At 45.7% G+C, this 13,548-nt stretch overlaps 1 protein-coding gene across 1 annotated transcript in view; it reads left to right on the forward strand.

The window, feature by feature from the left end:
- MPP1 (MAGUK p55 scaffold protein 1) overlaps positions 1-13,548 on the forward strand; it is a 28,674-nt gene that overhangs the window by 12,881 nt on the left and 2,245 nt on the right. Inside the window, exons 4-11 of the mRNA XM_061137967.1 lie at positions 97-182; positions 5,814-5,882; positions 7,459-7,655; positions 9,666-9,772; positions 10,524-10,604; positions 11,392-11,472; positions 12,572-12,774; positions 13,023-13,097. Of these exons, the coding sequence (XP_060993950.1) occupies positions 97-182; positions 5,814-5,882; positions 7,459-7,655; positions 9,666-9,772; positions 10,524-10,604; positions 11,392-11,472; positions 12,572-12,774; positions 13,023-13,097 (899 nt within the window). The remainder of the gene's footprint in view (positions 1-96; positions 183-5,813; positions 5,883-7,458; positions 7,656-9,665; positions 9,773-10,523; positions 10,605-11,391; positions 11,473-12,571; positions 12,775-13,022; positions 13,098-13,548) is intronic.

A 13,548-nucleotide genomic window follows, 5' to 3' on the forward strand; every position in this document is an offset into this window, starting at 1 on the left:
CTATTGTATCACGTGCTACAAATCACGGTTTCTTTCCTGCAGTGTTTTGACTCCTATTGACAGCTCTTGTCCGAACCTGTGTTCTTTTGTTGGTAGGCTCGCTTCACGTTGGGGACGAGATCCTAGAAATCAACGGCACAAACGTGACTAATCACTCGGTAGATCAGCTGCAGAAGGCGATGGTGGGTATCCACCCTTCCCTTGTCTTGGTGAAACATGGATCGGGATTGCTGTCCATGTACCACATTTTCCTGTGAAAGTGTTTATACCTCATTGAAGGGCCTTTTATCACTCAAGAAATGACAAATCTCTGTTTTCATTTAGTAAACTTCTAAAACAAGGCAGATGACCCAGAGTGTCTGTCTAGAAAGAGCTCTGTACTGAGGGCCAGAAGTCCTCAGTCTTTAACGGCAGCCCTGAATCCCACTCTGCTTTACTCCAGCCCCGTGATTTGGAGCAGAATTCACTTCTCTAAGTCATCTATAACGCAAAGATGCTAGTAATCACTATTCTTCTGTTATAGATTTCTTACAGAGAGCAATTGGACTAATAGATGAAAAATCAAAATGACAGAATGATCTCTTATTTGTTTCCAAGACAAACCATTCAATATCACAGTAATCCAAGTCTATGCCCCACTAAGGCTTAAGAAGCTGAAGTTGAATGGTTCTATGAAGACCTATAAGACATTCTAGACCTAACACCCAAAAAGATGTCCTTTTCATTATAGGGGACTGGAATGCAAAAGTAGGAAGTCAGGAGATACCTGGAGTAACAGGCGAATTTGGCCTTAGAGTACAGAATGAAGCAGGGCAAAGGTAAACAGAGCTTTGCCAAGAGAAAGCACTGGTCATAGCAAACACCCACTTCCAACAATAAAGAAGATTCTACACATGGACATCACCAGATGGTCAATACCAATCTCAGATTGATTATATTCTTTCCAGCCAGAGATGGAGAAGCTCTATACAGTCAGCAAAAACAACACTGGGAGCTGACTGTGTCTCAGATCATGAACTACTTATTGCCAAATTCAGACTTAAAATGGAGAAAGTAGGGAAAACCACTGGACCATTCAGGTATGAGCTAAATCAAATCCCTTACAATTATACAGTGGAAGTGACAAAAGATTCAAGGGATTAGATCTGATAGACAGAGTGCCTGAAGAACTATGGATGGAGGTTTGTGAGATTGTACAGGAGGCGGTTATCAAGACCATCCCCTAGAAAAAGAAATGCAAAAAAGCAAAGTGTTGTCTGAGGAGGCCTTACAAATAGCTGAGAAAAGAAGAGAGGCAAAAAGCAAAGGAGAAAAGGAAAGATATACCATCTAAATGCAGAGTTCCAAAGAATAGCAAGGAGAGATAAGAAAGCCTTCCTCAGTGATCAATGCAAAGAAATAGAGGAAAATAATAGAATGGGAAAGACTAGAGATCTATTCAAGAAACTTAGAGATACCAAGGGAACATTTCATGCAAAGAAGGGCACAATAAAGGACAGGAATGGTATGGACCTAACAGAAGCAGAAGATATTAAGAGGTGACAAGAATACACAGAAGAGCTATACCAAAAAGATCTTCACGACCCAGATAACCACGATGGTGTGATCACTCACCTAAAGCCAGACATCCTGGAATGCAAAGCCAAGAGGGCCTTAGGAAGTGTCACTACGAACAAAGCTAGTGGAGATGATAGAATTCCAGCTGAGTTTTTTCAAATCCTAAAAGATGTTGTGAAAGCGCTGCACCCAATATGCCAGCAAATTTGACATACTCAGCAGTGGCCACAGGACTGGAAAAGGTCAGTTTTCATTGCAATCCCAAAGAAGGGCAATGCCAAAGAATGTTGAAACTACTGCACAATTGCACTCATCTCACACACTAGCAAGTAATGCTCAAAATTCTCCAAGCCAGGCTTCAGCAATGCATGAACCATGAACTTCCAAATGTTCAGGCTGGGTTTAGAAAAGGCAGAGGAACCAGAGATCACATTGCCAACATCTGTTGGATCATAGAAAAAGCAAGAGAGTTCCAGAAAAACATCTACTGCTGTCAAAGCCTTTGACTGTGTATATCACAACAAACTGGAAAATTCTTCAAGAGATAGGAATACCAGACCACCTCACCTTCCTCCTCAGAAATCTGGATGCAGGTCAAGAAGCAACAGTTAGAACTGGACATGGAACAACAGACTGGTTCCAAGTTGGGAAAGGAGTTCATCAAAGCTGTATATTGTCACCCTGCTTATTTAGTTTACATGCAGAGTACATCATGAGAAATGCCAGGCTGGATAAGCACAAGCTGGAATCAAGATTGCCGGGAGAAATATCAATAACCTCAGGTATGCAGATGACACCACCCTTATGGCAGAAAGTAAAGAGGAAGTAAAGAACCTCTCGAGGAAAGCGAAACATGAGAGTGAAAAAACTGGCTTAAAACTCACCATTTAAAAAAACTAAGATCAAGGCATCCAGTCCCATAACTTCATGCCAAATACATGGGGAAACAATGGAAACAGTGACAGACTTTATTTCTTGGGCTCCAAAATCACTGCAGATGATGATTACAGCCATGAAATTAAAAAATGTTTGCTCCTTGGAAGAAAAGCTATCCCCAATCTAGACAGCAAATTAAAAAGCAGGAAAAAAAAAAAAGGCAGAGACATCACTTTGCCAACAAAGGTCCATCTAGTCAAGGCTATGGTTTTTCCAGGAGTCATGCATAGATGTGAGAGTTGGACCATAAAGAAAGCTGAGCACTAGAGAATTGATGCTTTTGAACTGTGGTGTTGGAGAAGACTCTTGAGAGTCCCTTGGACTGCAAGGAGATCCAACCAGTCTATCCTAAAGGAAATCAGTTCTGAGTATTCATTGAAGGGACTGATGCTGAAACTCCAATACTTGGGCCACCTGGTGCGAATAACTGACTCATTTGAAAAGACCCTGATGCTGGGAAAGATTGAGGGCAGGAGGAGAAGGGGACAGAAGAGGACGAGATGGTTGGATGGCATCACCAACTTGATGGGCATGAGTTTGAGCATGCTCTGGGTGTTGGTGATGGACAGAGAAGCCTGTCCTGCTGAACACCATGGGATTCCAAAGATTCGGACATGACTGAGCGAGTGAACTGAACTGAGATGAGACACTGAACGTGTCCTCTAGATTCAGTTGTGCTGGGTGTTTGCCCCTCTAGATTCTTCACCGTGGTTCTTTAGCCCTGCACACAGTGGAGACCATTCCTGTAAGGAAAGCATGAAAAATCACATGGAGTATTTGGGTGTCATTGGCCACTGCTGGTAGGAAGCACCCCTCAGGCACTTAGCATGGGAATAAAGCAGAGAATAGAAACTCGAAGACAAGTGTGGTTTGAACCAGAGATGAGGAAACTGAACATTGCCAGAATTACATGTTAACATTCCTTTTAAATTTCTGCCAATCTGATGGGTGCAAAGTACTTCATGGTTGCTTTATTTTTCTAATTTTATTCCCAGAGCCAAAGTTGAGCACTTTTCAAGAGCTCATTGGCCATATGCTTTTCCTTCTTGTATCTTTGTACCCTGTTGTCTATTGGGTTGGTTATCTTTTTATAACAGAGTTTGAGTGAGCCTGATTGTTAGTTGCTCAGTCATGTCCAACTCTTTGTGATCCCATGGAATGTAACCCACCAGGCTCCTCCGTCCATGGAATTCTCCAGGCAAGAATACTGGAGTGGGTTGCCATTTCCTTCTCCAGGGGATCTTCCTAACCCAAGGATCGAACCCGGGTCTCTGGCATTGCAGGCAGACTCTTTACCATCTGAGCCACCAGGAAAGCCCATATAACAAAGTTTAGAAGCACTTGAAAATTGGTTATTAACTGTCTGCCTATTATATGCACAATAATATGTTTCCAGTAAGTAAGTCAGTGTTAGTTGCTCAGTCATGCCTGATTGTTTGCAACCCTGTGGTCTTCAGCCCACCAGGCTCCTCTGTCCATGAGATTTTCCAGGCAAGGGTGCTGGAGTGGGTTGCCATGTTCTTCTCCAGGGGATCTTCCCAACACAGGGATTGAACCTGGGTCTGCTGCACTGCAGGCAGATTCTTTATCGACTGAGCTACAAGGGAAGCCCATTATGTTCCCAAGTTTATTGTATATGGTATATTTTGCCACATGACACAAATAAATTTTACATAGTTGATTATATTTACACAAATCAAAAAGAAGTATAAATTTTGAATGTTCATATATTTGAAAAAGTTGTTTCAAGACTAAGGGATACAGCCTTGCCATGGGCTCAGAAAAAAACCTGTGCATCACATTCTATTGAGAGGAAATGATGAAGGCCAAGTGCAGAGGAATGTGTTCTGTGCAGGGTACACTGTGAGGATACAAGTCAGCTCCTCAGGCTGGTGAGTGTGAAACACTCCAGCCAGGGTCCCGGCAGGAGACAGGTGACCCACTTCAGAAGGTGGATAAAGTGCTGAATGAAAGGGCTGTTCACAGAAGAGAAGGCCTAAAGATAGAGTGGAACAAAAGCCCCTGATGCTGGGAAAGATTGAAGGCAGGGGGAGAAGGGGACGACAGAGGATGAGATGGTTGGATGGCATCCCCGACTAGATGGACCTGAGATTGAGTAAACTCCGGGAGTTGGTGATGGACAGGAAGGCCTGGCGTGCTGTGGTCCATGGGGTCACAAAGAGTCAGACATGACTGGGCAACCCAACAACAACAATAATTACTACCACCTGGGTCTGGGGCACGTGCTTTGGGTATTTGCATCAGGATCCAGGTCATATCCACACACTGTGGTTGATGGATATATCTTTTAAGACTCTGAATCCTTCTGTTTTCTGATCTGATCTTTGTGGAAGAAACTCGGTTGTTGGTCCTATAGAGTTTTTCCTGGTGAGAGTGGAATGTCTATGGAAACATAAGTTGAGGATAGCTCTAAAAGTGTTTTTACCATTTGATTCCACATTTCTCTCATGGGGTTCTAGTCTGTACAAATCAAATGCAAATATATAAGGACATATGTTGAAGGGGGTCTCTGCCAGCAGGTTGTAAGAAAGAAAGAAAGTGAAGTCACTCAGTCATGTCTGATTCTTTGCAACCCCCTGGGCTGTAGCCCACCCAGCTCCTCCATCCGTGGAATTTTCTAAGCAAGAGTACTAGAGTGGGTGGCCATTTCCTTCTCCAGGGGATCTTCCCGACCCAGGGATCGAACCCGGGTCTCCCGCATTGTGGGCAGGCACTTTACTGTCTGAGCCGCCAGGGAAGCGCAGGTTGTAGAAGAAAAAACAAAGACTGGTGACAGTGGACACGCCCACTAATGGGGATGGTGGCTGAGGCCACCGGCACACAAGGAATGTAGCTGAGCCATCAGAGAGAGTGAGTGAGACCTTCATATATCGACCTGGAAACAAGTCGTTGAGTCATGCTTGTAGTATAATCCCATTTTGTTAAAAACAACAAAAATGCATAAATATGAATATGTGTATGAATATCTGTACATGTTTGTATTGTATAGAAAAGTGTGGACATATGTGTTCATTTTAGGGGTTCATTTTAAGTATTTCTGGGGATCTTTTGTGGTCACTGGTGAAGAGGAGGGACAATCATTAGCCTTTGGTTCCTATTGTTATGCTGGTTTACGGGGCACATGACATTTCTGTCTCGAAGAAACTGTTGTGCTACAACATTTCAAAGTGCAATGGTGGCTGTTGGGGAAAAAAATAAAACCTCATGGGCCTTTAGGAGGGGAAAAATGACTTCATGATACCTCCAGTCAGCCAAGTTCATTTTGCTTAACAGTTATTTCTTGTTTCTTTTTGTAATAGAAAGAAACCAAAGGAATGATCTCATTGAAAGTAATTCCCAACCAGCAAAATCGACTTCCGGCACTGCAAGTAGGTGGCAGCATTTTCTCTGTTGCAGTGACAGCAGGATTCAGACCCAGGATGTTCTCAGAATTTGATTGAATGTGTGATTCTAATCAGTGGAGCTGCCTAGTACTCTCTGAGCCAAATTGACACATGTTGCAGACTGGCAGGCCTTTGCTGCATGTCCTGCACGTGAGACCAAAGGCCCATCTCCTGATTCTGTGACCCCCCATCACACACAGCGCATCGTGGCTTAGGAGGGAAATCGCTTGGGCAGATGAACTTTGACAAAAACCAGTCTGAAGTTTCTGTCCCAGGTTACTTAAAGTGTGATGGTATAATTTTCTTGTCAAGTAAACTTTTTAAGATTGAAGTTTTGGTATATATGGGCACATAGACAACAAAGTACGCAAATCGTAAGTATAAAACTAGATGAATTTTCACAAACTTAACACACCTATGTGACCAGCACCCTGAGAGTCCCCATCCCCATTTAGAGTCCGCCAACCTTGACTTCTGACTCCAGAGATGAGTTTTGCCCCTTTTGGGAATTTGTGTAAATTGACTCACACAGTACGAATCCTTTAGCGTCTCGTTTTGTTCACTGGGTATGAAGTCTCTGTTGTAGCAACTGATGATTCCTTCTTTTTTTGTTTGTTTGAATTTTTAAATGTTTTTTTAAAAAATTTTAATCAGAGGCTAATCACTTTACAATATTGTGGTGATTTTTGCCATACAGTCACATGAATCAGCCATGGGTGTACATGTGATTCCTTCTTATTTCTCATATGAACATGCTCTTGAGGGCCTTCAGCAATTCCAGGTTTTTGGTTCTTACAAAAAAACAAAAAACAGTGCTGCCATGAACCTCAATATTTCTGAGTTTCAGTGCATTTCTGATGAGTTGTGGAGCATGTTCAACTGGTGATATTGTGCAACTGTTTTCCAAGGTAGCTGTACCATTTTCCAGTTCCAGCTCCACCACATCCTTGCTGAGAATTCTCTGGCATTTTCCCCCTTCCTTTTGGACATTGTGTTGGTTGTGTTACACTTTGCTGTCTGCTGGGAAGTGGAGTCTTCTCTCATTTTTTAGTCGGCCTGAATTTCATGAATCTTCAGAGAACCAGTGTCACCTCTCTTGATCCTTTCAACCCTATTTTTTCTGTTTCATTGCTTTCTGCTCCTTTCTGCTTTCTTTCTTTCTCTGGGTTGGATTTACACCCCTGATCTTCCTATCCAAGATAGCTAGTATTAACTTCTAACTTAATAGCTTCTTCCAGTCTTTTTGGCTTCCGTGTATGAAAAAATACTAAATTTCAAGCATAGTAGGTGTTGTTTTTATTTGATAATTTGATAATCAAACACATTTTATTTGCTTGATTTGTTTTGATTTGCTTTGATTGGAAATGATCTTATTTTATGTGATATCAGCAGCAAGACTTGGGGCACATTTATAAAAGTAGCTGCTTTGTACTCCAGAGTGGACAGCTGAGTCCCAGTAACCACACAGCGTCTTTGCCTCCCTGCTGTCTAGGCAGTGCAGACCCTGCTTATTTACAGCCAAACTTTCCACTAATGCAGTGCCCCTCGCCTGCGTTTTCAGATGTTCATGCGTGCGCAGTTCGACTATGATCCCAGAAAGGACAACCTGATCCCTTGCAAGGAGGCGGGACTGAAGTTCGTCACAGGGGACGTCATACAGATCATCAACAAGGATGACAGCAACTGGTGGCAGGGGCGGGTGGAAGGCTCGTCCCAGGAGTCAGCGGGCCTGATCCCCTCCCCTGAGCTGCAGGAATGGTGAGCCACCAATGGACAAGGACCCACGCCTGCCACAGAGAACTGCCCAACTTCTGCAATCTGTCATGCTGTGTATCCTTTCTGTTGCTCAATGAGGCCAACTTGCCAGTTTTCCTAGCAGAATGGACGGGGGCAGGGGCAATGATGCCCTTATGAGCTTGACTGGCTGTTTTATGGCTAAAGGAGCCTGACGAGTTCTCCCTGCATCCACGGATCTCTGTGGCCACAAGTGCTTTCCCTAAGCCTACAAAGCAGGCTGTGGCACTGGGACTCCACCCCCCTTCCCCCAGTGCCCTTCTGAACCATGATCTTCTGAGTTCTGCAGAAAAAGTGAAAGTGAAGTCGTTCAGTCACGTCCAACTCTTTGCGACCCCATGGACTGTAGCCCACCAGGCTCCTCCATCCATGGAATTTTCTAGGCAAGAGGACTAGAGTGGGTGGCCATTGTCTTCTCCAGAGGATCTTCCCGACCCAGGGATCGAACCCAGGTCTCCCGCATTGTAGGCAGACTCTGAGTCCTGCTGAGAACAGTCAGATTTTAAGGATATGTCCTTTATGCATATTTGTGGTACATAGAAAAGGTTATCCCTGTCCCCAAGTTGGATTGCCATCGCTAGCAAAACACCCGTAAAATTTTTCACCAATGTAGAACAGTCGTGAAACTTATTTGGAACCACACACACACAAAAAAAACAGCCCTGAGTTGCCAATGCAATCTTAAGAAAAAAGAACAAAGCTGTAGTTAGGACAGTCCCTGAGTTCAGAGTATACTACAAACCTACAGTCATCAAAAGAGCATAGTCCTCCACTGTTATGTGGCAGCCTGGATGGGAGGGGAGTTTGGGGGAGAATGGATACACGTATACAGATGGCTGAGTCCTTTTGCTGTCCACCTGAAACTGTCACAATATCATTAATTGGCTATACCCCAATACAAAATAAAAAGTTAAAAAAAATAGCATAGTACTGGCACAAAAACAGACACACAGATCAATGGAATGGAACAGAGAGCCCAGAAATAAACACATGTACTTAACATCAATTAACCTATGACAGAGGAGGTAAGAACATGCAAAGGAGAAAAGACAGTGTCTTCAATAAGTGGTGCTAGGAAAACTGGACAACTACATTTATTTTACAAAATAAAATTAGAATATTTTTGACACCATTTACAAAAATAAAAGGGATTAAAGACCAAAGTGTTAGACTAGAAAGTATAAAACCCCAAGAAAACATAGAGAACACTAGAGAAACATAGAAAACAGTATTTATTTTATATGTTATACTCTTTGTTTTTTCTGGCTGTGCTGTGTAGCTTGCAGGATCTTAGTTTCTCAAACATGCGTTGAACCCACACCCTTGACAGTGAAAGTGCAGAGCTCTAAGCACTGCATTGCCAGGGGAGTCGTTATATTCCATTTAAAGTTATAAAATAATGGCCTTATGTCCCTATACTATATAATACGTCCTTGTAGCTTATTTATTTTATGCATAGCAGTTTTTGTATTGATACCTCTTAATCCTCTACGCCTATATTGCCCCTCCCTCTTCCTTTTCCTCAGTGGTAACCACGAGTTTGTCCTCCATATCTGTGAGTCTGTTCGTTTTGTCTCATTCATTCATTCGTTTTATATTTTAGATTTCACATACAAGTGATAACTTAGAGTTTTGTTTTTCTCTGAGTTTTCACTAAGCCTCTAACATGGACTCTCTAGGTCCATCCATGTTATTGTAATTGGCAGAGTTTCATTCTTTTTATTAATGGCTGAGTAATATTCCTCTGTGTGTGTGCACATGCGCATATGTGCATGTTACATCTTCTTTATCCGTTCATCTGTCGGCGGACATGTAGGTTGTTTCCATGTCTTGGCTATTGTAAATAATGCCTTGAGAGAAAGGGCCGGAGGCAGATGGTTCTAGGGGTTTCGTGTAGAGGGACTGCACAGGCAAATGACCCAGGGCTTTTGCATCAAGAAACCACTGATGTCCTCTGTTGTCTCTTCCCTCCAGGCGAGTGGCGAGTGGGGCCCATTCTGCTCCGAGTGAGGCCCCTAGCTGCAGCCCCTTTGGGAAAAAGAAGAAGTACAAAGACAAGTACCTGGCGAAGCACAGCGCAAGTACGCTCCCCGACTCGCCGCTGCTCCTGGTCTCCTGTGACCACATCCCTCTCCCCGGCTCCACACACTCAGGGCATGTGGGAGGAAGGCTGCCCCCAGGGATCCACCCTGACCACCTTCCAGACCTTTCTCAATACATCAGCCGACATCAGTCTGACCCAGTGCAGGGTTCGAGCTGCCTCAGACAGTGGCCTGTTTTCCTGAACTAACTCTGACTGTGTTCTTTACCTGCTGTGGGCACAAGCAGGTTTTAGATAAGAAAGGAAGACTCATCCATGACTAAGCTACTGTCTGTTAAATGCTTCCTTCCTGCGGGGAGCATTTTTGAGAAAGATAGGAACAAATCACAGGACCTGAAAGCACCTGCTAGGTCAGGAGTCTCCACGGAGCCGCAGAGGGCAGTTGTGTGACATGGGAGGCAGCAGGATCAGAGTCAGGATGACACTCACGTCCCCTGAGACAAGGGCCAGTGCAGGCGGTACTGGGGAGATGATGGTGCTAGGGCTGATAGCTGGGGCCAAAAGCTTACAGAAAACTTGAGTGCAAAGAACTGACCAACAGCCATGTTGAGTTTCAATGGCAGGGGGGGTTGGGAAAACCAAGACATAGACCTCAAGGAAGGGCACCCACCATCAAAGGTCAGCCCCACCTGCAGTTGTCCCCATCAGTATCTGAGCCTGTCTGGCTGATCTCAGCCTGCCCAGTTTGCCCAGCTCTGGGATGACCTTGGCTTGCTTTTCTTTGTCCCTAGTTTTTGACCAGTTGGATGTTGTTTCCTACGAGGAAGTGGTTCGGCTGCCCGCGTTCAAGAGGAAGACCCTGGTTCTCATCGGTATCTTCTTGTTGCTTTGCTACTGGACACGACATTTCTGTTTGTGTTCCACTGTCTGCAGGATGTACCCTACCTCCATTGCCTCCCTGCCTGGAGGATGTAACCTACCTCCATGTCTTCTCCCCATTCTGTTCCTTCAAAAAAAAGTGGGCAGTGAGGAAGAAAAGGAAGTGAGAACTGTGTCTTGGGCCTCCATATGGAGCAGATTTAAGAGTTTTCTGAGCCCTTACCAGGACTCACCTTGGTTGACGTTGCTAGAGAGGGTAAACCTGATACGGTTTCAGCGACTAATTCTTTTAGGTGTTTTATCCATCTGGCCAGCAGTAGGGATGCTCTAGGCCTATGCTTGCGTTCTCCAGGAAAGGATTTAGGGCTCTTTGAAATGGAGCAAGTCCTCCCTGTCTCTACAGCAAAAAGGTTAGTTGGTTAGAGGATCAGTATTAAGGTTCTGTTTAAACTTGCAGGTAAAGCCTGTTCCATTCATTTGGGGCGAGTCTAGGAAGGCAAATAGCCTTCAGAAAGAAACCGAAAATGCCCTGTGGTAGCCAGCTCCTATGTGCCAAAGACAGCTGTGTTCTGAATTGTCATCGGGACACTAGGCCCTGAAACCCTTGATCCTCCTGACCCCAGCCCTTCAGAAGCCCATGCACTTTGCTTTGACCTGTCACTGATCGTGAGCTCTGAGAGATGAAAACCCAAGTGTTAATCCTCTTTCTAGCCCTGTCTTTGTTTCTGGGGAAAGAAATGGAAGCATTGATCTGCATGCCTGTCTCTTCTGTCCACGCAGGAGCCAGCGGGGTGGGCCGCAGCCACATCAAGAGTGCCCTGCTCAGCCAGAACCCGGACAAGTTCTCATACCCTGCCCCGTGTGAGTAGCTCAGGGGCCTGAGGGCCGTGGTTTCATAGTGGTCTGTCTTTCTGTGATTTTTTTTCCTTCTTGACCATGCCACATAGCCAGGGATATCCCAATCTCCCTGGCCAGGGACTGAACCCACGCTTTGGCAGCAAAGACAGAGCCCTAACCACTAGATGGCCAGGGAGGTCCCTTCTTTGTGATTTTTTTCCCCCAAATGTTTGATGATCAAAAGAAAAGATCATTTGGAAAGATACAAATTTGTCCCCAGAGTTGCTGCAACTAACAAAGTAGTTTCGCTGTTGGTCTGCATAAGAGACATAGTGACACTTAGGGTCATTCAGTAACTTAAAATGCAAACTGAGTTCGCAAGAGTGGGTGAAAGGTAAGGAGAAGTTGGGTCAAAGAAGGGAGACTTTCAGTGTGCTTCCCAGAAGTCCAGACTATAGCCTGTGATCAGTTTTATTTATTTATTTTTTTAATTTTTTCACGACACTGCACGGCACGTGGGATCTTAGTTCCCTGACTAGGGTTCAAACATGTGCCCCAGCCTGCATTGGAGGGTGGAGTCTTAACCACTGGACCACTTGTGAAGTCTCTGCGGATCTGCTCTGCAAAGATTTCCAGCTTCTGTGTCCCTGGGGTTGGTGTTGGAGAGAGAGGCAACTTTATGACGGCAGGAGGATGGGCGCTCACTCTGGAGCATTTAAACGTGTTCCCGGCCCACTTCATTTTCTTGAGTCAGGCCCTGAGGGTCCTGAATAAGAAAGTGAAGTCGCTCAGTTGTATCCGACTCTTGGTGACCCCTGTGGACCGTAGCCCACTCGGCTCCTCCATCCATGGAATTTTCTAAGCAAGAGTACTGGAGTGGGTGGCCATTGCCTTCTCCAGGGGATCTTCTGGACCCAGGGATCGAACCCGGGTCTCCCATGTTGTGGGTAGATGCTGTACCATCTGAGCCACCAGGGAATCCCTTAGAAGATTCCCTGAATCAGAAGCCCCTGCACTAAAAGCAGCTGGGGTGGCAGTGGCGATGCCAGGGTCTGTGCCCCCGGGAGCCATGGAGGGGGGCCCCCGAGTGGCTCAGGGGTTGATCAGGGTTCTCGGGGTGCAGATACGACACGGCCGGCCAGGAAGAGTGAAGAAGATGGCAAGGAATATCACTTCATCTCCACGGAGGAGATGACGCGTAGCATCTCCGCCAATGAGTTCTTGGAGTTTGGCAGCTACCAGGGCAACATGTTCGGCACCAAGTTCGAGACTGTGCACCAGATTCACAAGCAGGACAAGGTCGCCATCCTGGACATCGAGCCTCAGGTGGGTTGGCAGGGAAGACCAGAGTAGATGGGAGCAGGGTGCTGAAGAGCACAGCTTGGGGGAACCTGCAGGGCATGCACCCTGGCTTCACGGGCTGTCACTGGGGTCACCGGGAGGAAGAGCTGGTCCAGCCGTGCCAGAGACAGTCCTGGCCTTGGCGAGGCCCTGAGATGCCAATTGCCAGGGGTCTGCTTTGACTGCTGACTCTTTTTCCCTCTCTTCTCCCTCCCTCCACTCCATTTTCCCAGACCCTGAAGATCGTTCGGACAGCAGAACTTTCACCTTTCATTGTGTTCATCGCACCCACTGACCAAGGCACTCAGGTGGGTCTGTGCAGGGGGGGCGGGAGACCTGACAGATGGTTGGCAGGGTGCTGGCAGAGCTCAACATCTTGGCTACTGCTGTCTTGCTGCGCTTGAGGCCAAGAGGACAGAGTACATGCGTCCAGTCTGTTCAGTTCAATTTAGTTCAGTCACTCAGTTGTGTCTGACTCTTTGCGACCCCATGGACTGCAGCACGCCAGTCCTCTCTGTCCATCACCAACTCCCGGAGTCTACCCAAACTCCTGTCCACCGAGTTGATAATGCCATCCAACCATCTCATCCTGTCTTCCCCTTCTCCTCCCACCTTCAGTCTTTCCCAGCATCAGGGTCTTTTACAATGAGTCATCTCTTTGCATCAGGTGGCCAAAGTATTGGCGTTTCTGTTCAGTGGGGAGTTGTTAACCCACTAGCCAGGCCATTGTTCCAGAATCATAGGGATGGATGGTGGGCT

Source organism: Dama dama, chromosome X (genome assembly GCF_033118175.1).
Source record: "Dama dama isolate Ldn47 chromosome X, ASM3311817v1, whole genome shotgun sequence".
NCBI lineage: Eukaryota > Metazoa > Chordata > Mammalia > Artiodactyla > Cervidae > Dama > Dama dama.